Source organism: Pseudopipra pipra, chromosome 9 (genome assembly GCF_036250125.1).
Source record: "Pseudopipra pipra isolate bDixPip1 chromosome 9, bDixPip1.hap1, whole genome shotgun sequence".
NCBI classification, from domain to species: Eukaryota; Metazoa; Chordata; class Aves; order Passeriformes; family Pipridae; genus Pseudopipra; species Pseudopipra pipra.
The window spans coordinates 25,858,738-25,883,808 of NC_087557.1; the positions used below are offsets into that span (position 1 = coordinate 25,858,738).

A 25,071-nucleotide genomic window follows, 5' to 3' on the forward strand; every position below is an offset into this window, starting at 1 on the left:
CCACCAACATCTAGAAATTCCTCATTCCGCACAAATTTATTATTTTTTGTTTAAATCTTTTTTGGTAGCTGAATAGTTGGGAAAATGGTACAACTTTGGCAGCACCCTCAAACACCCACACACACACACACACACGTGCCTGCTCGTAGCCCTTGGCAGAGCACACTGTAAGGTCTCCTGGGGTATGTACAGTTGTACTTAATTGTGATTTGAATGGTACATTTCCTCTGCCCACCTCTCCTCCTCTCTGCTTCGTCTCCCGCTGTGCGGACCATCATCCCCTGTTTCTGTCGGAAGCGGCGCTCTGGGGCAATGTTGTACCGTGTGAGTGAATTCCTGCCTTACGATTTTGGGTTTTTTTCAGCCCCCTCCCTTTCTCTGCCACGCTCCCTTTGGATTTCTGCATTTTTTCTGCAGAAATGAAGTAACCAGACCTGGTACCCTGAGTCTAAACCCTCTGTGGACGTGCTATTTAGAAAACACATTTGTTGTAATGTGTGTGTATATATAAATATATATATATAATGAATATATCAAGAATATTTCTAAATAAAGTTTTACAAAGCAGCCTCCATTTGCTGTCTGCCTCTGTCCCACCTCATCGCTTGAACCCATCATTACTTTAGTATTTCATTGCGGGATGAAGATGCCAGAGTGGCCCATTCCCAGCCACCAAAACTCATAATCAGGCAGTAAAAACCTTGCAAAAGGACGTATTATTTTTTTTTTCTTTGCTTGACTCGCACCGTCCAGCCTGGGCTGGGCTTCTTCGGAGAGAGCAGGCGGGAGGAAGAGCGCACGGGGCCGGCAGGAAGGAAGGCGGGCGATGAAGCAATGCCCCCGCCGCAGGCGAGCGTTACCAGCCCCCTTACCCCCAGCGCGCTATTTGCAGGTCCCCCAAAGGCTCCAGTGGCCTTTTCCCTCCTTTTGGCGAGGGCGAGTGTGCAAGGAAGGGGCTGCTGGGGGACCGTGCTACTTCCTTTGACAATTCGGCCATGATTTAATAGGCAGTGACTGCAATTCCTCTTTTTTTTTTTTTTTTTTTTTAAAAGTTATCACAGCCATGTGCACAAATACTTTTTAAAAAAATATAGCAGTAATTAGGGAGTGTTTACAGGCTAAGTAGTCCATTGAACATGTGTATGTTAATATATATATTATATATATAATATTAATTTTTATATATTATATATTATATACATTATATATATTATATATTTTATATATTTTATTTATATATATATATATATATATACACATAAAATGCCATGCTGCTGCTAGTGGTCAACACCATACCAATAGCACAGAGCAGATGACCAGGAATGGTAACTCAAGTATTTTTTTTGTCTTTAATTTCTATGAATTTCAGGCTCATTGCTTATTTAAACAGAGCCTTTTAGAGCACCCTCGGCTTTTTAGAAGCATCGCCCCAAGAAGTTTAGCTGCTAAAGCCTCCACCACAGCAGACAAGCAGACAACTATTTCTTTTAAAGTTTCTGGGTGTCGTTTCCCCCTGTGTGAAAGAGGGGACCCCGTTTCAACCTCCAGCCTGGGTGTGCAGGGAGCCCTGCCCAGGCACAGTCCCAGACTAGGGACATGGGGCACCCCTTGACAACCAGGCTGAGCAAAGCCCCTGCAGCCAGGACCGGGCTGGTTTCATCCCAGGCACTGGGACCAGGCACGGGGCAGGTGTGGAGCAGTGTGTGGCTGTTGGGTGTTTATCTGGAGCTGGGAGATCAGGGCTGCACAGCTGGTTTAACCCGTCTCGCCCTGCTGCCAGCCCAGCACGAGCTGATAGCTCAGCCACTGGTTATCTCTGCCTCCCACCTCCTGGTTCTCTCCCTCCCTCCTTCCATCACCAGGGCAATTCTGCTTCCACCTCCCCCTTCTGCTTTTTTTCTTCCTTCAGTTAAAACGTCCTTCATGGACACATGGCTTTTGCCACCAGCAAAAGGAAAAAACATCCTCCAGGTGAAGGTTTCAAACCACTCTGGGCACATATATAAGCTCCATAACCGACGGAAAGGGATGAGAGTTTGCCAGTGCCACCTGCTCCCTGGTGGGATGGCCAGTGTGCATCACTCCTGATTGACTCTGGTGGTGGGGAGACCGTGAGTGCTGCTGTGCTGGGACATTCTCCAGGTTCTGTCCCCATCTGGGTGTCTGGTGGCTTTATGTTGGCCATGCTGAGAAGAGTATCCTTCTTCCTGTATCTTCTTCTCCAGAGCATCTGGACCTTGCTGCTGCTCTGCCACCAAGATGCATATTTCACAGAAGGTAGCAGATATTCACCTGCCTTTGCATTTATTTTTAAAAGTAATTTTCAAAAGACCTTCTCATTCTCATCTTCTGGTGGAAAATTTAATTCATTTCTCATCAAATGGTAATTTCTTTCACAATCGTGTTGTGTTACAAATGGTGATGTGCGCTGCTCTGTGGATTCAAACACATGGGGGAAAACCCCCAACCCAACCTCTTTTTTTTCCTCTGTTCATGCAAAACAGAAAGGAAAGATGGGAAAAGCACCTTAGAGCCCTGTTTTCCATGGCACAGAGGGGATCAGCGCAGCAGGAGGGTGTTGTGGGTGGCATTGCCCTTGGCATTGCCACCATTTCTCACTGGTGGCACCACAAGGTGATGGGGGTTCTGGTCTGTAGTGCAGGAAACCTTTTGGCAAATAGTGATTTCTTTACAAGCTTGAAACAGGTGTGTTTAAGGGTATTTTTTGTTCACCCGTGTTTCTAATGTGTTGCAGGAACCCGGTGGCAGGTTCTCCGTGGCAGAAAATTTCCCTTGCCATTGTATGGATGACACCGGGGAATGAGAACAGAGAGGAAGTGGCTTTAGGATAAAATTGAAATAAATAAAAGAGAAGGTGCAAGGGATGTGCAAGAAACAAACAAAGAAACCCCCATAACCAACCAAAATTTGGGTAGATTTTATTTTCAAGCTTCTTTGTCCGGTTTTAGTTACAGCCTTTCTGGCAAAACCATGTTGAGGGCAGCCTGCACTGACTGCCCCGCCTGGGAACACTGCTGAAGCCAGGAGCAAGGACCTGCTTCATTAAGGGCATTCCCACATAATTGAATTAAATATGCTCACAGGAACGACAGGACCCAAACATTCCCACCCTGGCAACCGATGAGAAAGCTTCTCCTCTTCGCTACGACAGGCCAGTGACAACAGGAGGGAGTAATTTATGGCTCTCTGGGACTGCTCGATATGCTCTTCATCCCGGGGCTCATCCCTGACATTCCCACTGCCGCACAAAGGCTGCAGCCGGCCAGTGATGCCCAGGGGACACCACACTGTCACACGCAGCAAGGAGATGAGCAGCAAGCAGGATCCCCTTTCTCCTCCCACCTCTGCTCTTTCTCTCTGGTCCTCCTGCCTCTCCATTCACTTTTATTCTCACTCTTTTTTTTTCTTTTTTTTTTTTTTTTTCAGTTTCCATCCCAAAATTGGTCCCGGGTGGTGCGGGGAGAGCCCCACAGCTCATCAGGGCTGGGGGTGGGTGGGGAAGGATGAGGGTGCCCTGAGGCTGCAGGGGCTCGGGAGGACGGACCTGCACCACTGACGGGGGGTCCAGCAGGCACCGTCAAACTTGTCCCCCCGGTAGACATTCCTTTTCCCCTGATCTTGAAGCTATTCTCAGCCGCCCCAGTGACCTTTCCGGGGAACAATTTACTATTGTGTTATGGTAAAGCCTAGCCTCTATTTTTGCACTCTGTTTTGCTGATGCGGGCACGGAGCGAGACGGGAATCCAGCAGGAAATGGGAGGGAGTGTCTGGATCACAGTTAAGACTGCCCCGGCACTTTGATGTGCCGGGGCCGAACCCGCCCGGCAGCACGTGGTTGGGCCGGGGACTTTGCTCCCTGCCTATCCCTCCGGTAAATCCTGGATGACACCAGCTTAATCTGACCGTGCCAAGGTGGGAATGGGTCCTGCAGCAAAGGGTTTTTGGCAAAGAGGCCGGCAAAGCCGCGGTGGCACCGTGCTCCTCGGTGCATGCACGGTGCAAAATGACAGGCAGGTTTCTGCTGGCATTGTGTTGCTAAAGGAATGCTGGAAACAAGGGGAGGAGGTGACTGGGTTGGAAGAAGTTTGAGGACTTGCCCAAAGGTGTCCGGGAAAGCCATGACAGAGCATCCTGGATTGCATCATATGAAATGAGCTGGCTGACAGCTGGAGGAGGTGGCAGGTGTGAGGTGTCATCAAGCCGTGGTCCTTCCTGATGTGGGACCCAGAGCCGGGCTTGGGAGGAGTGAATGGCTCCAAAAATGCTGAGCATCACAGCCTAGAGTGGCCAGAGGAGCATGGCTGCCTGGATGACCTGTTCACCCTTTGAGGATGGGAACAACCTCAGAGGGGCCAAAACCCAGGGAAGGGAAGGGAGCAGGACCAGCCCTATCCTACAGCTGTCCTGCTTCCGCCATCATCACCATCCACATCACAGTCTCCGGGGCAGGAATAGCACTCTGCTACCCCAAGGCTTGCCCAGACCCCACAGAAACCAAAGACAGGGCCCTCTTTCATGTCTAAAGGGTCCAGCCACCACCTCATCTGCTTCCCATCCAAGGATCCCTGGGAGGGGGTGGGAGCAAGGGAATGCTTTACAGCAGCTGTCACATCTCCAGAGCACTTTGCTTGCTGTGATATATCCCTTCACACACTACTGGAGCTGAAGTAAAACATATCAACACTGTCCCAGTCGTGCGTCTTGCAACTATCCAGCATCACAGCATTGCTCCTCTGAGCATCCAGTCTGCTCCATCCCAAGGAATGGCATTAAAATGGGAGCAGGGGGCTGGTGGGGGTGGCCTGGAAGGTAGATGGAGACTGTTAGCAGTGTGCCATTATGGATGCTGTGTGTGGGAAGCTGCTGCTTGGGGTGGGGAAGGCTCTGTGTTTGTTGGTGAACTGGTGCCCTGTGAATACTGGGCTAGGGGGAAGGCAAGGAACAGGCCTGGATGAGGCTCCAATGTGGAACATCACTGAGGTGTGTTAGCAGTGACACATCAGTACTTGTATGACAAGGAGTCACAAACACACTCACATTCCACAAACACCTGACAGGGGAGTGTGCACACTAATTGCTCACAGATGCACGGCCCATGTGCTATTTATTACAGGTGTGATGGGGCACAAACACACTCACGAATGCACACACTCATTTTTGCAGGTCCCACACCTGTGGCCATGTCCATGGATGCACCAGTCCTAAACACACGTTTGGATGGATGTGGACATGCAGTCCTGCATGTGTCTTCAAGTCACCCAAGCCCATGACATGCTCACACACATGTTCTCTGTCCCTTACACGCTGCCCTGCTGGTTGTCCCCACCAGACAAAACACCAGGGTGGTTTTGCTTTTGGCTGCATCAGCAGAAATCACTCCCAAGCTGCTCTCTTGCCTCATCCAAGCAAACCCTGAGCTGCTTTATCCTTTCTTCTGGGTCAAATAGCACCAAACCATCCACAGCAGGTACCATGGGTGTTCTTAGGGTTACGGGAAGGCTGAACCAGCCCAGCAGTGGCAGCCGTTGCTCCTATCTCAGCTGTCTGCCCGTTCCTAGGGCCACCCACCCTCCAGCTGTCTCCGTCCTGCTCTGAGCTGCCCCCTCTATCGCTGCGTGCAGGCGCCGGGGACTGGGGACGCGGTCCTACATCCACACCCCGCAACGGGACAGGCAGAGGGGCGGCGTGAGCGGGAGCCTGTCTGTCCCCTCCAGAGGGGACACTGTCCCCACGCTGACAATGCCAACACCACCGCTCTGCCCGCCCGTCCGCCCTGCAGCGGGAGCTCGCACTCGACGCCTCCACAGTGCCGGGGGTGCCAGAGGGGCTGTCCCAGCGGGGCTGTTCCCGGTGGGGTCCCACCAGAGCCCCTCACCCCGCCCGGGTGGCGCCTTCTGCGAACAGGTCTGGGGGAACCCCCGCTCGCAGACAGACGGCACATCGGACAGACCGCAGCAACTGCGCCTCCCGCCCAGCGGCGGGGCCGACACGGGGCCGGAGCTGCCCTGCTCCCGCCGCTCCGCCCGCGGCCGCCAGAGGGACCGCAGCGCCGGCAGTGAGGGCTTGGGGGATCTTGGTGTCTTCCAAATAAAGTGTGTAAAGGCTGTCCTTTCCCCTCTTCCTTTCCCTTTTCCTTTCCCTTTTCCCCTTTTCTTTCTTTTTCTCTTCCTCTCCTCTCCTCTCCACTCCGCTCCGCTCCTTCCCTCCCCTCCCTCTCCTTCTTCTCTCCTCTCCCTCTCCTTCCCTTTCCCCACTCTTCCACCCTCTACAGGTCTTCCTGGAGTTACCACAGACTGACAACCATTATGTTAAACCCACTATATTTGAACACTGCAGTTATTTTCCTGTAGAATTCTGTACTTTGGGGTGGAAAGGTAAAGAGAAAGTTTAGAAGAGCTGGTGTTCCCCACAGCTCAGCCGGGCTCTGGAGGTCTTAGTCCTCTGGTCCCCACTCCCTGGAATGTGGGGGCACTGGGTTCTGTGCCTGTGGTCACCGGCTCCTTGTTGGCTCTGCCAGCAAAGCACAGGCTGCTGAGTCTCCTGGGATTTCAGTAGAGATGAGGTGACCCTGGGAAGACTCACACTTCCCAGTGGGGGCTCCAGTGGCTGTGCCAATGCCCTGCTATTTATTGAGTTCTAATTAATGTCCCTCCCAGTCCTGGAAACAGCCTCTCCTCCTCAGTCCCAGGCAAAGGCATCTCTCAGGAGTGTTCACCTTTTGTCCTCAAAACCTGTTCAGGGCTGGATCCAAGTGCAGCCTGTTCTCAGCTGCTGCGGCACAACAGCACAGTTTGGCATTGTTCAGCCTTTTCCTATCAATCCCATCCCTCCCACAGGAGCCCTGGATCCCTGCCCCCATCTCATAGTACTCAACTTGGTCACAGTAGCATCCTGGTGGGGCTGGCAGACTCCAAGGCTTCAGAAATGGATTAAGGTTCCCGAAAAGCTCCCCTAACATCAATATACTCCCAGAAATGCCTCTTTCAGCCCTTGGACTCACACGAAATCCCTCTGGCCTTTCCATGTCCCTCCCATTCCTTTTCCCAGCAACAGAAGCCGCTGCTCAGAGGAGAAGGTGACGTGACTTTTCCCATCTCCTCCGTTACCTGCATCTGTTTGCTTGGGTAGCAGCCAGAAAAGTGACTTCATGCATTCAATCTTTTCTTCCTGCCCTTTATTTTTCATTTTATTTTTCTACCAGACCAACATTCTCGCCTGTTGCAGAATCGAGGAGGAAGCATCCAGGCCAAAATCGCGCCCCTCTGTTATGGTAATCGCGGCTGCCGCCCGGCAGATGCAGCTCGCTGAAATAATAAGGCTTTTTAACAGGCTCAGAGAAGGAGAGGGGAGCTTTTGTTTGGCACTTGCCGGGGTTGGAGTACACTTGTAAAGCAACAACTGGAGCTTGTTGAAAAGAAGTGGAGGTTATTAGACTCATTTCACTCGCTGCCGATGGCCCTGTTATTTTTTTTCCCCCTGCATATTCCAGGCAAAACCTCTGGCGCTGAGAAGGAAGAGGAGAGAGATGACACCTGAAAATGTGCTGCTCTTGCTGATGAGCATGGAAATAGATAGGGCTGGTGCCTGTTGGCGGAGCTCTATAGGTTGAACCACAGGGTTCAAGGATGCTGAGGCTGATCTCCTGTATTGGGAATACTCCTCACTCTGCCCAGGGCCCCTCCTCTGCCCCAGTAAGGCTGTGAGGCTGGAGAAGGAAAACACCTTCCTCAGATGGTGCTGAGCAGGGGTGCCCTATTGAAATCAGGCTCTTATCTACCCATTGGGGGCCTAGATGGCCATGCAGGGCTGTCTTCCTCATGGGACATGGCATTTCCTGATGCTCCTCTGCCTTCTAGGAGTCTGAGTGCGGCCTGATGCAAGACAGCAAAGCTAAGAAAACTCAAGGGCACATTTCACTGTGCTTGGAGCTATCAAAACACAGAGCTTGTCACAGCAAAGGTGGTCCAGGATTTGTCAGGGCTTGAACAGCAATGGGTTGCTGATGAGGATGAACAAAAATTCAAGTAAGTGCAGAAACTGGGGTGACACAAAACCTCATCCTTGGGGGTTATAATCCCATTTTGAAGTTTTGTAGTTTTGGGTGGGAGAATAACAGAATTTAGATCTGGGGTTTTTATTTTCCCCCCAGGTAAGTGGGGACAAGAAAATGATTAGATGGGTTGTAATTCTGTTTGTGCAACCCTCTACCTACCTATCTAGCCCTCTGTCTCAATGCATCTCTCACCAGCCCTATCTTTGCTCTGAAAAACAACAGCTATCCCCTTCAGAAGCCAGGAATAAAATCAATACATTCCCTCTCCAATTCAGGTAGCTGTCCATAAATCTTCCCAGCTTCAGATTGGTCTCCTAGGACTCCCAGCTCAGTTGGGAACCTATTTAATCAGCTGAGATGATCAGCGCTGTTTGTTGCCGAAGGGCCCTTTGAACTCTTTGTCTCCTCGTTGAATGATGCTCTCATCCCCTGAGGATTTAGCCAGACTGTCCCACTCTGTGTGACAAGTCTCAGGTTAATAATGCCAGACACTGGCAGTGCCCACAGAAGCCTGACTTCAAGCCCAGGCTGCTGGGAAGAGTCACAGCCCCTCTGCCAAGCCCTTATCGCCCCATCTTCCTGTGGCCCCTCACTTGGCTTGCTGCAAAGCTCCATAAACACACACTGGCATGAAGAACATCCAGCCTGGTGCCAGGGGAAGAGAATTATAGCTCCTTTTGGGGAGGCTTGGCAAGGGCTGGAGAGGGTATGTGAAATCACAGCCCCCCTATCCTGGGGCTGCTGACTTGGTTTGTAGCATATTTTAGTGCATTTCATGTTTTAGCTGGTTGGGAATCAGTCCCATGCAGTACCTTTCCTGAGGGACTTCTGGAAGAGGTTTTCCAAACTGGTCCGGCCCTTGGGAAAACGGGACTCAGCATCACTCAGGGTCTGGGCTTCGGGAAACAAATCCAGAGCTGCTCCAAAGCAGCAGGAGTCTTGGATCAGTTTTCAACCAGGGAAATACTGAAGTGTCACCTTCAACAGCCAGGATTCTCTTCTAGGCTGTTTTGAAGTTGTGCTGGAGGTGGCTGCCACCCCAACAGCCTCCAAGCAACCCAACCTGGTGAGATCCAGCCAGGTCCTCACCTTGTCTCCATCCAGCTCTGGCCCAAGGGGTCAGTGTTTCTTCTTCCAAAGGCTTCTACACTCCATAAATCACAACTTAGCGTGGACCACCATCAAGACAGGCAAAGTAACCTAATCTGTCAGCACATTAGGGTGTTGGAAAACAGTAATCCAAGAAGGAAACACATTATCTGGCCTTGTTACTTTACAAAGTAATTTAAATTAATTTTTCCCTAGAGTGGTTAGGGAGCACTGCAACTTGCCCTTGTCTATTCTCTCCGGCTAATGAAGCTTTACCAGCGACTGCTCGTGAATTCCTATTAAGACCTCATCTTAGAGGTTACAGGGCAAAGCAATTTCTGCTCCTGGGAAAAATGCCTATGAATTTGTAATTGTAAGTCCATGTTTGATAGGGATTAGCATCTGAAAGGGGTAGAGTGGTGGGTAGCAGAGAAAACATTATTTCAATTAGCAGAAGAAAAGCAACTTAACATCTGATTATAGTTTACACTTTTAATTTTCTCCTATTCTGGCATCTGAGGTAATTATTTCCTGAAACTATCTGCCCCCACTAAGCCAGCCACCTTTTCCTTCTCCTCCTCTTGGCCATCTTGGTTGAGATTCACATGGAAATGGTTGATGAGTTGGGTTTTTTCCTTTCGCTTCTTCTCTCCCAATTCACTGAATTTGGGAACAGTGACAAGGATGGTGTATCAAACCATGCTGAAATGGGACATGATATTTCTCTTCATGCCAAGGAGGTGAAAGATGAGGAGGATGAGGCTTTACTCCACAGCCAGGCTCATGGCCAGCAGCTTGACATGGTGCTGGTGCCTGACTCTCCCAGGCAGAGCCCCAACGCCTAAAGATTCTCTCTGTGTTCAGAAATTACTTCCAATTCCCTGTTTTCCTCCCACCCCTTGGCTTTGGCCCTTGCTCTAAGCTGTGCTCCATCTATTTTTTTCTTGCTTCTTGGCTTGCTGTTTCCTAGTGACAATGCAATCAGTTTTTGGGTGGGAGATTCCTCATGAGGAGGCTTGTTGTTATTTAAGGAAGATCATGAAATCCATCCTTAATGAAAGGACAGGAGAAAACCCTTCCACCAAGTTACACTGAAGCCTGAGATTATCATTTTTATGGGCTTCCAATCTTTCCTGCCTCATGTCTTATCAGCAAATGCAGCTGGAGGCTTCAAAAACCCTCCCAGCTTGCTGCTGATTTTATGGGATGAAGATTAGAGATGATCGGATAGCAAATTATTCATTCCATTCGGTATCTCTGGGCAGGAGGGAATATCCAGAGCGAAGTCAGCTCCGTTTTCCCTTTCTGAGCATCATATTGGGATCCTGCCTATCTGCAGTGGTACTTTCCCCCACACTCAGAGATGACTAGGGGTGCAATATGCCCTCTGGACAGACGGGAAAGCCGAGGGGGAATCACGGATGCAGGCTCACCCCCCGACAATAAGGCACAGCAGAGGCAGGAGGATTTTCTTCTCATTTCCGTGATTTTTAGTTTGAGTCCTCCCAGCCCAGGGCAAGGTGGGAAAGATCAGGGAGGTGTTTTTTCAGCCTAATTTTCCAGGGCTGTGGGTCCTGAAGCTGACGTGAATGTGCTGTCAGAGCTCCTGTCAGGGACAGAGGACTAGGGAGCTCAGACAGGACAAGGGACAGAGGAGAGAGGCCATTGCTGCCCTTGGATGTATGGAGCTGCAGCATCAGGCACAGACAGTGCAGGGTGTGAGTGTTGCCCAGAGATCCATGCCAAAATCAACTGACGTAAAAAATATCATCCAGAAGGTCCCATGAAATACTCATGGGCCACAGTGAAGCTACTGAGCAGATCTTTAGGGAAAAAGAAGGGCACACCTGGAGCCCAATTCTGGTGACACGTCTGTGTCCCATCACACACAGGTTCTGGGTACCAGCTCCCAGAGAGTGCCCTGACAGGTGAGGTCCTGGCTGACCCCACTGGAGCATCCAGGCTGCCTGGGAGGAGAAGGGGAAAATACACATTCTCCTGAAAGGAGGGACCAAGAGGGATCATGGCCACCACTACGTCTCCCTGCTGTTTATTCAAGGCTTGTGATCAGCATCAGCCCTCGGGGACACACAAATGGAGTAACAAAATGTCTAATAAAATGCCAAGAGGTGTTTTTTTCTTGACCCTGTGCATGTGTTCAGAAGAGGAGCAAACAGTCCAGCTGAACCCTGTGTAGTGTGGGGAGGATGAGGCTGGCATGGGGTGATTCCCTTTTGCCCTATCATTGAAACCTGGAGTTTTCAACAGCACATAAATAAGAAAATATGTCGCAGCTTAAAGGCATTTTTAAAGACAAGTTGGGTACAGAGCGGTGATGGAAGAAGACAAGCTGAGCAGGATCTGCCTTTTTCTGCTGCCTTTTATCCACACTGGCACACCAGGCCAAGAAAATGCCCTTTTCACAGTGGTTGTAGCTCCTAGTTCTCTCCTGGCAGCATCCATACTGGGCAGGATTTGAAAGACAAGTGTCAACGGGAAATGAGAGAATTCTGGCAGGAGCAAGGAATGTTTGTTTTTGATGGCAAATGTCAAAAGAAACAAGCAATTAAAAATTGGGTCTGTGAGGTTTTTTTATTTGCTTGTGTCGAGGGTTTTTTGTTTGGGGTTTTTTGATGTTTTTTAGCAGCTATTGAAATGTAACAAATTTATAATTACTTTTTTTTTCCCTAGGAAAAATACAATCTCTTCTTTAGGGGATGTTCAGAGTTGCTCTCATAGATTTTTTTTTTTATTTTTGTGGCTCTGTCTGAGAGAGGGGGAGGAAATGGAGAAGATGAAGGAGGGAAGGAAGGAGGGAGGAAGGAAGGAAGTGAAGGAGAAAGACAAACAATTTCCATTAAAACACAGTCTCACAACATTTTTCAAAGAGGAACTGGCATCTGTGCTTTGAAATGTATCACCCAGGAATATTGCTCTGATCAAATGTTACTTTCTCCTAAAAATTATGTATCTTTTAGAGGAAATAACCCCCAATATTTGGAGGATATCCTGAAATTCCAATCCCTGCTTTTAGCAAGATCTGTTGTACAGGCAACTGCTCATATGGGTCCCCGAGAGAGAACTGTTCTGGCTCTGGCTGTGGCTCCACTTGGGTTTGACTGAATGCTGCCAAGGTGATTTGCCCCTCTGTGCCTCAGTTTCCCTCGCCTGTAAAATGGACCTGTAGGGCTTTGACTCACCATGGCTGGGTGATGCTGAAGGCTTAAATGAGAGACACAGCAAGATTTCCAGCACGCTGCTGCAGAAACACAGAGCTACTTGCCGCTGCAGGTCCCAGGCCAGGGCCAGAATGACAAAAGGAGGAGCTGGTTGGCAAATTATTTGTCGAAATTTCAGACTTTGCCCTTGCAACAAGGCTGCTGCTGTTACAGTGACTTGCTCCTTCTCATTCCCCCAGGCCAGACCCAGGGATATGCAACCAAGCAGGTGCCCTGGGAGCTTTCTCCACAAAGGCACATACCTTTCTAATAGCTGCCCTGGGCTAAACATGCATTGGAGCACAGAGGGGCTTTGAGATAAGCACAGGAGTGATTCCCTGGCCTCATCAGCAAGCCCCAAACGATTAAATAATTGAATATTCTTGAATTTCATATAGATGTGGGAATGTGCAATTGATAATGTGTTGCTTGCTCCTCAGGAAGGAGCCGAGAGCAAGATCCCTGCCTGGAAGTCACAGCAGCCCTGCCTTCAGCTCAGGGTCTGGTCTGTCACGTCCTGTCACCCCAACACACTGTAGCATACAGGCAGATCCTTGAGGCATCCTTGTCTTTGAAATGTCAGCCCAGGGTCCCTGGAGCTAAACTGGGCAGAGCCCTGGTATGATAAGACTGGAGTACACACGGAGGAGAAGGAACCTCATGAGCCACCTGCCACAGCTCCAGGCATGACTGAGGGGGGGATGGCAACAGCAGAATGTCTCAGACCTTGAATTTCCCAAGGGCAGCAGCAGGACTGGCTTCTCGAGGACTTCTGATCTGCTGATAAAGCCTTCTGCTCTGAACAGCTCGGGTGGTTTTGCTGGGAGTTTGCTGAGAGACAAGCCACAGGCAGGCAGCAAAGATGGCAAACTCTGCATGCTTTCCCAGATAATGTGGAAGCAAGTAATGGGGAACCCAAAGTTCACTCTCACTTTTACTTCTTCAGAAGACGTTCCTTTTCCTCTGTAACATGATCAGATTGCTTTTACTGGGCCTTATTATGGGTCAGCCCCTGTTGTGACACTTCCTTGCCCAGTGTAGCAGGAAAGTCCCTGACCCACAGGGTTCACAAGCAAGAATTAGTGGGGTTGGGAATGGGATTATCCAGCATTGCAGGTGGGCACCTATCTGGTCATGGAAAGGAATTTGGGAAAGAATTGGGAACTGTCCTTCAATCTTGGACAGCTCTAGTCAGCTCTGGTTTGTTTTCAGGATAAATGACATTATTCTAAATACAGGGGAAAGAGGAGGGATGAAGGAGGGCAGTCCTGCACTGGTATTGTATTCCTGAGGTATGTATTCCTGAGAATGCTGCACATTCCCGAGCATGGGTCACATGTGGGCTCCCATGGCAGGATCCAGCACCCAGGTAGGGTCCCTGGAGGGGAGATCACCAGACTCAGAGGCCAGGAGTTCATATGCTGCGAGGGGGATGCTCAGTCTGGGCTTGCAGAGATGCTGACACACCACAAGAAGAACGATGACTAAACCCCCGGCTCACAGTTTTATAATTTCTGTCAGGAGTAAGGGAAGTTTCTCAGCCCTGAATCCAAATAGCTTTTATTCTTCCATGGGCTGGGTTTGCCAGCCATCCAAACCTGGCATGGGCTGGGAAACTGCTTAACTCAGGACCTGCAATGTTCCCCATCCTGTAGCATCTGCACAGCTGATGTGAAGGGTGAGCCTTGCTGTCTGCTGCAGGTCTTTGGGTGTTTCTGCCTCTTCTGGTGTCAAGAAATTTTGGAGACAGCCCTGAAGACTCAATAAAGTGAAGGCTGTGTTTCTTCCTTTTAATAGTCTCACAACTAAACAAGATGTAAGAAGTGGGAGGCAGTAGCAGGGACTGAGTCTGGTTTATTAAGTTGATGTTTTAAAGTCACAAATACGTTTTGCCGGGTTGTTAGTGACACTTGCTGAAAAGAAAAGAGCAAGGAAATGAGTGGGAGTGCCACAGGGTGGGAAGGGTTGTCAAAGCTGGGGCATCACTGGACTTCCCCCTACTCTCCTCCTGTGGGGACGGGGACCTCGGGGACACCACACTCCCCAAACACCGCAGCTTCACTGGGGAAGAATTTTACCCATCTGGATGTCGCTTTTTGCTCCTGGGCTCATGCAAATATTTTGTGCCTGAGTTCCTTTCCACGCCCTGCCTAAGGGGACTGTCAGGTTCAAGTCACCGTGCCCCAAATTCCCCGCCAGCTCCCGCGGGAGAAAGCAAGAGGCACCTCCTTCCGCCCCTTCCCGCAGCAGGATTTGAATAAGCAGGTGAGAGCATCGGCCTCCCTCGTTAATGCGTTTGATAATTGACCTAGCGCTCATTCCTGTGGGAGGGCGGTGTGTCCAAGTGCAGCACCCGGCTGCTCCTCCGCACCCCGGGAGCCCCCGGCCCTGCCAGCCACCATGCCTGCTCGCTGCCTCCTCCTCCTCCTCCTGGGACTGCTCCTGGAGCTGGAGCCTGCCTTCTGCCAGGAAGGTAAGTGCAGGCAGCTGTCTGATATCCCGGGGAAACTGAGGCAGGGGAAAGGCAGGAGGGTGCACCGAGCCCCAGGCAAGTGGGAACTGCTTGGTGGGGGACAAGGGACAACTGTGGAAGAGCCTCTTGGGAACAGAAAATACATCCCAGCTCCTGCCTAAGCTTTAGCTCTGGCTGCACATCGGGATGGGTGGGTGTCCCGGGGGTTGGAAGGTCTTACCGGGGCTGGAGCATGAAAACTTTCTGCCTGTTTTGCCGAAGGCTGAAACTGCCACCTGAGGCTTATCTTACCTGCTTATGTGGAGATAAAGCAGCTCTGATTTACCTCTCGCAGGACTGTGCACCGAGATGAGTAATCTGTTTTCTTAAAGGCTTTTTTTTTCTTCTCTCTCACTCTCGTCCTTGGGCAAGTGCTGTGCTGGGTCGCTCCCTGAGCTCGCAGATTCTCCTGTTAATCTGTAATTTTGATCATTGCTGAGGAGAGAGAGCAAATATTTTCCTCTGCAAATTACCCTCCTGTTCTCTTCCAAAAAACTTCATAGAGAAACTTACTATGGCGAGGGCATTATTTTTAGGAGATTTGTTGAAGGGCTTGTCTAATCCTAGAAATAATGAGGAGTAATTAAAACTCATCTGGTGTTGGCAAAGTCCTGGAAAATTCCCTCCTCCCTTCTCCTTCTGAAGCCCCAGCCCTGACCACTCTTCCTGTGCTTGTTTACCAACTTGCTGAGGATTTAACAGCCTGGGGTCTCCGCTGTCAGCAGGATTGAAAGTTTTGCTGTTGCTTAGAAGGAGTGCAGAAAAAGAAACCCTTTAATGAGGATTCAGAGCCTGGCACAGCTTCCTCAGAGGGTGGAAAAGATAGGGGCCAGCCAATGTCTTCCAAGCACTCAGGAAAGATGTATCAAAAATCTTTTTCAATTTTGCTGTTGAGCACGGAAATGAAGTTACAAAAAGTGTACAGGCTTATTTTAGCATTGGCACTTCCCTTGGTCTGGTTTGTAGCTGCAGATGTGTGGATACAGGACCTTGGCTTACAGGATCTCGTTGGTGAGGGAAAACCCCATCATTGACGTGGGGTGAAACCGAGAGGAGGTGGCAGAGCCTGAGGGACAGGCTGTCCCAGGAGGGGCATCCCTCATAAAGCATTTTTCCAGGAACACAATTCTGTTTCCACAGGTGAGACTCATCCCTTCAGCCATCCCTCCTGGTGTGCTTGATGGGGCTCCAGCCAGGCAGTGCCCCCCCAGGGCTGGGACGCCCATAGTCACACCTGGAGTAGATCCTATCAAGCTCTTGCCTCTACATGGTTCCCATTCCTCCTTTCTTATGCACATGTAAGTTCCCCAAGTGGGATTTCAGCCCAATGTGGAGGCATTTGCCATTCCCCTACCACCCTCCTGTCCCCTTGCAGCCAGGACCTACATGGTCTCTCAAAGCCAGAACGCCTTGATTTTGGTTTGGTGTTTTTCCTTTTGGCTTTGGATGCTCTGAAATCTGCTGGAAACAGCTGTCTGAGCGAGGTTTCGCCTGCAAAAACATCCAGTACCTCCTGAGCACAGTCGCTCCAAGGAAATTTCCTACCACTCATCTTCTCCCCCCCCCTTGCTGGAAGATCACGAGAACCAAATTTGGCACTTTCAGTCACCACTGACTTCATTCCCCGGTTGACCTTGAACTCCCTTAACCCCAGCAGAAACATCACGGAGGGCTGGACGTGACCACCCCCTCCTAGGCTTAGGCTGGAAACCCTGACTCCGACAGGAAAAATAAACTACAACTAATAAATAAATGTGGCCAACAGCCAAGGGCAGAGTGAGGGAGGACACAGAGTGAGACAAAGCTCAGGCGGGAGGCAATAGGTGTGTTCGGGGCTACACTCCCAGGGCTGGTGGGCAGCAGGGGCAGGAGCATCCTTGCCCACCAGGCAGGGCAGGAGGGGACCAAACCCTGTTCTTCCCAACACCACCACCCCCTGGTGCCATCCCCCCCTCCCCGGTTAACACCACCGCAGCCTGCTGATACAAACACGCTGATACAAGAGGGAATTTCCGTCTGAATTCCTCCTGCTTCAGTTTTGGCCCTGGGACCTTGCAGTAAACATGTCTCTGCGGGGAGAGGGGGCTGAGAGATGCTGTTTGGGGCTGCTCTCACAGCCCCTTGCCCAGAAGTGCCAGTGCTTTCCAGGCTGGTACTGCTGGCGAGTCAAGCGGCCAGGCTGATTTCACTTCCAAGAGGAAAAAAGAGCCTTGTTTTGTGTTGTTGGTTTGGTTTTTCTGGTTTGGTGGCGGGTTTTTTTTATTAAAAGTCTCTTGCAGTAAACACTGGAGGCCTCACCAAAGGACAGCCCTCTTCCCGAAAATCAGAGGAAGGAGAGGAGAGCTGTTAGCAGCAGAGCCAGTGTGAAGCTGGTTACAGATGAGGAGTTCGCACGTGTGGAGCACACAGTCCACTTTTATTGCTGCTAGTAAAGATCATTTTTCTGTTTATAGCAGAGATTTGTCTCCTGTGAGGCAGATGAAGTGTTCAGCTAGTGTAAAGTTCCTGAGTGAGACTGAAGAACCAATTGCTCGTCCAGGGGCAGCTCAGCCTTGCAGGCGTCAGTGGCCAGGTCTGGGTCTGAGTGTTGTGGGGCTGATGCCAGAGCTGGCAGGTGTAGCATCCTCCACCTACCCCATGTGCCCATGCAGAGAGACCTCTCTAATGTGCAAGGGTTGGCATTTTGATCAGCAGATGAGGAAAAGCTGTACCTGAATAAATAGTAATTAAATCCCGAAGGGATGTGTCTGCATGGACAAGGTGTTATTTGGTGCTGATATGACAGTGCTTAAGGATGGGTTTGACTACAGGATGGGTTTGACTAAAGGATGGGTTTGACTACACCTGAATGTTCCAAAAGCCAGTGGGAGGCAAGGAGCAGTCATCCCAGCAAGGACTGGGAAAAGGTTTCCTCTTCTCGCTACCCTGCCCTCACATTCTTCCCACATCCAGGAATGCATGTCACAGCCTTCTCACTCATGGCTGGATCCCTGTGTAGGTCTGGATAGAGGAAAACGAACCTGTGAGTCCACCCCATCTGTGAGGGGAGAGGGGACATCCTGGTCAGCTCCCAGCTCCCCCCCCTCCCAACCCCCATGCTGCTTGGCCCCCACCAGCCCTGCCTGGCCTCTGCACTGAGGTTGTTGCTCTGAATGCATCAGCCTTCAGTTTCCTGTCATAAATCAGTTTGCTGCTCTGGAAACTTTTGGATGGTGCATTTTACTGAAATCCACAGTGACAACTGTTTGCTGTGAGAGTGGTAACCAAATTTTACCTTGTCCCTGGTACAGGGTCCTTATTTTACCAGTCAGTATTTGGAAAATATCCTGGGAATTATGTCTGTGGTATCTAGGGATGGAGAACAAATAGTTTGCTGAAAGTCCTCTGCCTTCTCCTTGGCAAACATTCTCCTTTCCTCCCTTCTTCTATGTCCCCTGGCCCTTTTTTCCCCCATCACAGAGTCACCAGCACCCCACAGCACATGTATATGTGTATGTATTTGTATATGGGGCCCCAAAGCTGCAAGGCACCACACTCCACATGCAAAGGCCAGTGAAACCACTGTTATTTGTGCTTTATTTTATTGCTATCACCCAGGTAAACTTGCCTGAATTGACAGCAACATGTTCTGCTTGGCTTTGTAGGACCAAGCTCTTGCCTGGATGCTGCTGAAGCTGAATGGGAGAAACTCAGCAGATAAATTCTGAGGATGAATTTCTAACTTGTGTCCTCTTCTTTTCCTGTAGCCCGGGGCAGCCTCCAGCCGTGGTCACAGGGTGTCATCGCAGTGGTCGTGTTTCTAGTGCTGGTGGCCATCGCCTTCGTGGTCAACAGGTTCTGGTGTAAGAAGAAAGCGTAAGTGTGGGAGGTTGCCAGTGCTGGGCTTAGCTGCCTGGGCACGTGTCACTTCCAGCAGCCTCCATCCTTGTGCCAGGGCTGGGAACACTGTGATCGCTGTGCTGGGAGCTGGGCAGGGAGAGCAAAGACTCCCTGTCCTCATCTCTCCGTCCTCTTCTCCCTGTCCTGGTCTCTGCGCCTTGTTACTTATTGCCAGGTGTGAGCTTGCACTGTACAAATGCTACCATGAGAAAGTGCTGTGCTGGGAACGAGAAGGCAGCAGCATTGTGGCTGGTTTACGGAGGCACATGTTCAGGGAACTGGCCTGAGCCTGGTTTTCTATGGTTTTGTGGGTGCAGTTCCCATGTGCCTTATATCTGTGGGATAATAAGCTCAAAGCAGCTTTGTTTGCAAAGCAGACAGATCCAAGTTGTCAGAATGCACTGAGAGGAGCTGGGAGAAGGGGGAGGTATCCAAGCCATAGCAGAGCTCTCAACCTGGAGCCCATGGCACAGACAAATGAGGTGACCTTACCCATCAGAAGGCGGCTCTGTGGGACAGGTTACCTCTTGTCCACTGCTGGCCAAGCAAAGCCACAGGCTGCTGCTCCTGCTCAGCCAAGCAAGGCCAACTGGCGAAGTTGCAGTAACCTGATCTTGAATCTGAGCCCAAAGCCGACAGGGAATGAAGCCTGTTTCCCAGTTCCTCTGCACTGGCACTGTCTCTTTGGGCTTTCCACCCGAAGGTGCTGGAGTCTTCTTGTACTTGTGCATTCCTGCAGCCTCTCCAGGCTGAGGAGGGGGAGAGCTGGGGTGTATCCTGATGCACAGCAGGTCAGCTTCATCCCCAGATGTATTTAAGGGGGGTCCCTTTAGGATGCATTCAGGGCCAATGCATAATGCAATGAGTGTATACCTATATCTAAACGGTCTGATTTGCCAGAACTAGAGGTCTTTGTTTCCCAAAGAGGAACCTTTGTCCTCCAACTGAAGGAACTCCCAGCTCATGGAGCGGGAGGCAGGGATGGTGTTTCCCACCGCTGCCCGTGCCTGGCTGCCTCTTCCCAGCCCAGAGACAGAGGATGCTGTGAAGGGCTTGAGGGGGGATGGCACCCTGATTTAATTAATCTGGCCTCTCTTCAGCAGAGCGGGCAGTGAGGCTCGGCTGCCTGGCACCCTGCCAGCTCTGCGCTGTCACTGTGACAGCAGCTATCAGCTCAAGCTGCTGCTTGTTTATGCCAGTCTGTTCCTTGGAGAAGCCTCTGAAATCGCCCTGGAGGAGTCAGGGATGTGCTTGCAGGGCGGACCTGCACCCACCCTCCGCAGATAACCCCCCTGGCACCATCTGGGCTACGGGCTTGCTCCAGAGCTGAGCTTCTAGATTCTGGCTGAGGTCAAATGCTCCATCCCTGCCCAATGGTTCGTTCTGCAAGTGATCCAGACTCACACCTGAGAGAAAGCAGCTCTGCTTTGCTCACACAGACGTGCACACCTACAGCCCAGCCAGGGCTGCAGCACCAGCAGGGCCTTGACTGTTCCATCTGTGTCAGTTGGGATCTGTAGGGGACTATTTTGCAATAGACTACATAGAAGTAGACTGGAAAAACCAGTTAGTGGGAGAAAACAATCCCACGTATTGACAATGAGTCTTGCTGAGTGCCAGCCCGGTGCTGGGAGTCCCAGCTCCAGAGGCAGGGGCTGGCGCTTGGCGTCTGGGCGCAGCCTCTGCAAACCAGCAGTGAAGGTGTTTGTCCTCGCCCTTGTCCTGCTGGGATAGGGGCTGAGTTGTGTGTCCAAGGCCAGGATCACATTCTTGTTGTCTCTGTAGTGTCAGATCAGTCCCTTCCTCTTGCCATCACCACTGGGAGGCTGCTCCCCATCACAGGCTCCTTCATTGTCCTATCTCAGATTCTCCCTTCTCTCCCTCCAGGGAAAATGCCGAGACCGTGGTGACTGTAGAGGACAAGCAGGATCCTGTCGTGTCCAATGGCCATGAAGGGAGATACATATCTGCTGCAGCTGACTTCAGGTGAAGGACTTTCTCAGACCTCCTCCCCATGGCTCCCAGCTCTGTTCTGTCCCCCTGGGGACAGCTCAGACATGCAGAGCCACAGTCTCTCCCACTCAGGGCCTTACATGTCCCATGCACCTGGGTCTGGGGACTTTTATCATCCAGAGGTTAAGCAGAAGGCAGGGAAAGGGAGTATCCCAGTATCCCCTCCTCCCTCGTCTCTCCCTGTCCCTGCAGTTGAGCCCTATGATCCATCCACCACCTTGCAACCTGCTACACCACATTTTTCTTATGCTACATCACACCTTTCCTACAGAGGAAGCCACCAAAAGTGGCCACAAGTCACCACGTAGATGTTGACTGTCAAAACAGACCTTGCCAAAAATTAAGAGGGATTCCCACCCTGCTCTTGGCTTCCTTCCTGGCAGGGTGACCCCTCCTGTCCTCCCCACCTCCCCCATCAATCAGTGCACAGCTGGCACCAGCGAGGTCAGGATTCTCAGGGGTGGCTTTGGGGAGGACGGTCTTACTGGGGGTGAGCTCAGCATTGTGCTTCTCCCTCCCTGTGCAGGTGCAAAGAGAACCAGCACGCCTACGAGAACACGGTGGAGCCCGAGGAGAAGGTGATCACCACTGCCATGTAGCAGGCACCCAACCAGCCACCCTCCTTCCTCCTCTCAATTGGCTTCACACGATCGCGATGGGCGTTTTCACAGAGACCCTCTGCGCTGGCACCCCCTGTGTGTGATGGGTCCCCGACCTCCCCATGGCACCACCATCTCCTGATCTTTCCACACCTGTGGGACATGCTCTTCTGCCTCGGGGACTGGTGTCCCTGTGGGCATTGGTCCCCAGGAGAGGTCTGGAGGTGTCAGCTCTCCTGCCTGGTGGTCACCCCACCTCCTTGGCAAGTTTGATGTCCCAAGTCCCAGGAGGGTGTTGACCTGCTTATTACACAGAGGGGCTCCTGCTGGGTGCCTGGGATCTCCCTGCACCCCCAGCTGCCTTACGGGGAGTTGCTGATGGAAAACCTGCTCTTTTCTCCCCAGTTCACCCTCCTTTTTACAACCTGCATGAAACATTTTAATGTCAGAACAAACCTTCTCCTCTGTACATATCTCCCCTGTGAGCAATAAAGAGAATTGTTGCCCCTATGACAGCAGAGAGGGTCGTTTTGCTAATCAGCCAAAGGACTTTCTGGCATGTCACAGCTCTCCCAGCCCTCAGGCAGTTGGGAAAATGAAGGACATCATGGAATGCTCAGCATTTGGACCACGCCAAGGCTGCAAAGGGTGGCTGAGCATCATTCACCATTTGCTGGGTGGGGAAATTGAGGCACGACACCAATCCAGCACTTCCCAGTGCTGCTTAATGGGCGAAAGGCAGCACTCCCTGAATCCCACTGACCACAACATACAGACCTACAGCCAGCTGGGGGCCATTCCCAGGGCTGGAGGCTGTGAATGGCAATCACTTATCCTTGCTGCCAGGAAGTGGCTGGAGTGCTCTGGGCAGTGCTGGCTATCCCAGGGCAACTGGCCATAGTGCAACCTGCTCCTGCCAGGCTGTTCATTAACCAGGGTCCATCTTCTGCTGTGGTGGGAGCAGTGCCAGGGCCGCCATGGGAGCAACAAGCACTTCTAAGCCGTGGCATTTGAAGCTTGAAAAGAGCTCTGATGCCTTGGCCATGCCTGGAACATGAGTTACTCAAGTGGCATTCAGAGTCTTCTTCTTGACAATTTATGAAAGGGCGAAGGGACTCTGAAATCAAGGGCAGCCCAGCTGAAGCAGGACTGGGAGGGATGGGGTGGGAGGTTTATAAGAGGGGTGCTTTTGGCAGCCCCCGGTTTTGAGGGGAGCAGGGTGTTTTTAGGACTGTGCACTTCTTGCAGGGGAAGCTGCCAATGTCCGATCAGGTGGTGACACAAAAATTCAGGCAGGAGCCTTCCAGTAACAGACCCACCTTGAAAGGCCTTTCCCCTAGAGACTCAGGTAGGTGAGTGTTTTGAAAATGCCCTCAAAGACTTAGAGTTGAGAAATCACAGCTCCAGTTGAGAAATTGCATGGGAGTAGAAGAAAACAGGCAGAAGGGTTAGAGGGGTCAGGCCCTCAGATTTGGAGGCACGATGGCTGCACCCCCAGCATCATGTCAGAACTGTTCCCTGCTACTACCTTCCCTTAGACAGCTGGAGTCCGAGCCAGCCCCAGGCTGGGTCTTGCACCTCCCCACTCATGCCCCTGTGGATGCTGCTCCCCCGACTTTTCTCTTGTAGGTGCCAGGTGTCATGTGGTTTTGGAAAAAACAAGCTTCCCAGAGTTCAGGGGTAGTGCTGTGCTCAGCAGGGTTTAAGGATTAGCCAGTACATGTTCCTGTGGCATCAGCACTTGGGCTGGGGGTGTGGTGAGAGGAGGGGAACCCATTAATTTTTTACCTCTCAGTTGCAAAAGGAGTTAGCAATGATATCCTTATAATGAGTAACAGCAGGAGCTTTTTCCATGCCCTGTGCACACCCTCAATATGTGATGGATGCTTGAGCTGCTCACCCTGCAGTGCCTGGATGCGGATTTGGAGTGGAGGTGTGCTCAGGACTCAGTTGGTCTCAGTGTCCCTTTCCCCATGGATCCCTGCCATGGCTGTGGGTCCAAGCAAGGAAAAGGGTGGGGCTTTACTGCTGGACGTTTTGGGCTAGTCCAGGAGCCTCAGTGCTTGGTCTTATCACAGCCAGTACCCATTCAGAGTTCACTTTCCAGGGGAAAACATCTCAAGCAAGAGCCAGGGATGCCTCCTCAGTGGTATACCTCACCTCTGTACTGTCCGTGGTGCTGTCCTGCCTCAGTTTCCCTTGTCCATGAAGCACAAGCCGAGGCTGACTGAGTGAAGCTGCCTTCCCTTGAGCTGTGCAGCCGCCTCGCAGATGCTTCTCGGTGTGATCCTAAAAAGAACAAAAGGGAGCGAGCATCAATGAAATTTATTGTTGGAAAATCTTAATTAGATTTTAAGCCCCAAAGGGAGAAAAGTGAGGTATTATCTGACACAGCTAATGAGTGTTAAGGGTCCATTGTTATATTTCTTGTTTACCTTTCTGTACTGGCTGATACAGCCCGGATCCTCGCCTGTACTGCCATAATTAGGATATCTCATCTCTTGCTGATAGGGTCGGGATGCTCTTTAAAGCACAATGCTGTCTCATCCCTCCCTGGAAGGATGAGCGTGATTGGGATGACAACTTCTGGCATGCCAGTGCTCGTGCCTTCCATGCCAGCCCTGGGAGCTCGGGAATGTCCTCCAGAGTTGGGGCTGTACCTGACAGTCCCCAGGTGATGGGCACCTCCCCCAGCCTCTGTGACCTCTCTGAAGGGGCCTGACACAACTTGCCTGGGGCCAAATCCTCCCCAACACCTCTCTCCATGCAGCATGGGGGAGTGACCATGTCCTTCACAGTGACATCATGGGTGCTCCATCCTACCCCTCACTCCATAATGCCATTATCTCTGAAGCTTGGGCTTCAGGAAAACATCCAGGTTTGGGTTCTGCTGCAGACAGGACCATCTCCTTTTGGGCAGAAGACATTCAGGGTGGGTTTTTTGCCTTACCACCTTGTTACAAGATGTATCACAGCTTTTCTTTGACACCTAGGAGGATGCAGCTCATCTCTTGGACCCGCAAATAATGGGGCATCTTGTTAAAATCCGCCTTTGCTCTGATGCTTTCCTGATCTCTCCTGAGTCCCTTTAACTGTGAGGGTTTAAGATTCTGTTTCTGTTCCAGCTGCAACCACAACCCCGGAGCAGTTTGGGCAGGTGGACAACTGCCGTGTAAATTATTGAAAGGTAGTTTAATTAAAGGCTTGCTGTATTCAGATAAACCACTGCCGGAAGAGCCACCAGCTCCTGCCCTGGACCCAAACAGTGTAGCCTGGGGTTTATGTCCTGGCAGTGGGCACCTTGGCACCCAAGAGATGTGATTTGGACCTCCAGAAACAAAAAGGGAGCCCATCCCACCATTGCTGTCCTTAGGGTGGGGAAGAAGCTCAGCCACCCAGGTGGGAGCTGGGAGCGCAGCAGGGAGGGGTGGCTGTGTGTGGGCAAGGGGGCTGCAAAATTTTTGGTCTCGATTCAAGCCACTGAAAGCCAGAAGTAAAATACCATCCATTGTTGGTTTGTACACCCGTAGTAGCCAAACAAACATCCCCGGAGCCTCTCCTTATCACTTTATTACACCTGCTAGAGTGAATAGATTAAAGAGGATGGGGGAGGGGGGAGAAAGCTGAAGAATCCAGCAGAAAAACTGGGTTTTGGGATTGTTAATTATTCTCTGGGGTCTCTAATCT

The 25,071-nt window shown here is 51.1% G+C and overlaps 1 protein-coding gene and 1 long non-coding RNA gene across 3 annotated transcripts; one reads left to right on the forward strand and one right to left on the reverse strand.

Annotated features, from left to right (window-relative positions):
• The first annotated feature begins 14,642 nt into the window (after positions 1-14,642).
• On the forward strand, positions 14,643-21,894 carry PDZK1IP1 (PDZK1 interacting protein 1). Its single transcript, XM_064665303.1, has 4 exons — positions 14,643-14,854; positions 18,640-18,748; positions 20,660-20,758; positions 21,312-21,894. The coding sequence occupies exons 1-4, from the start codon at positions 14,782-14,784 to the stop codon at positions 21,382-21,384; spliced, it is 354 nt and encodes a 117-aa protein (XP_064521373.1). The 5' UTR covers positions 14,643-14,781; the 3' UTR covers positions 21,385-21,894.
• On the reverse strand, positions 21,309-24,896 carry LOC135419150 (uncharacterized). Of its 2 annotated transcripts, XR_010432850.1 has the most exons (3): positions 24,045-24,896; positions 23,820-23,937; positions 21,309-23,673 (listed from the first exon to the last, which is right to left on the reverse strand). It is a non-coding gene; the product is annotated as an uncharacterized LOC135419150 (long non-coding RNA). The 2 variants fall into 2 exon arrangements; XR_010432849.1 differs by having other exon boundaries at positions 23,820-24,896.
• Positions 24,897-25,071: the final 175 nt, after the last annotated feature.

What these genes read in the sequence shown, in the direction of transcription:
- PDZK1IP1 (XM_064665303.1), top strand. Translation starts at nt 14,782, where the DNA reads ATGCCTGCTCGCTGCCTCCTCCTCCTCCTCCTGGGACTGCTCCTGGAG. An exon ending in TTCTGGTGTAAGAAGAAAGC is followed by an intron (nt 18,749 to 20,659) that starts GTAAGTGTGGGA and finishes CTCTCCCTCCAG; the next exon opens with GGAAAATGCCGAGACCGTGG. An exon ending in TCTGCTGCAGCTGACTTCAG is followed by an intron (nt 20,759 to 21,311) that starts GTGAAGGACTTT and finishes CTCCCTGTGCAG; the next exon opens with GTGCAAAGAGAACCAGCACG.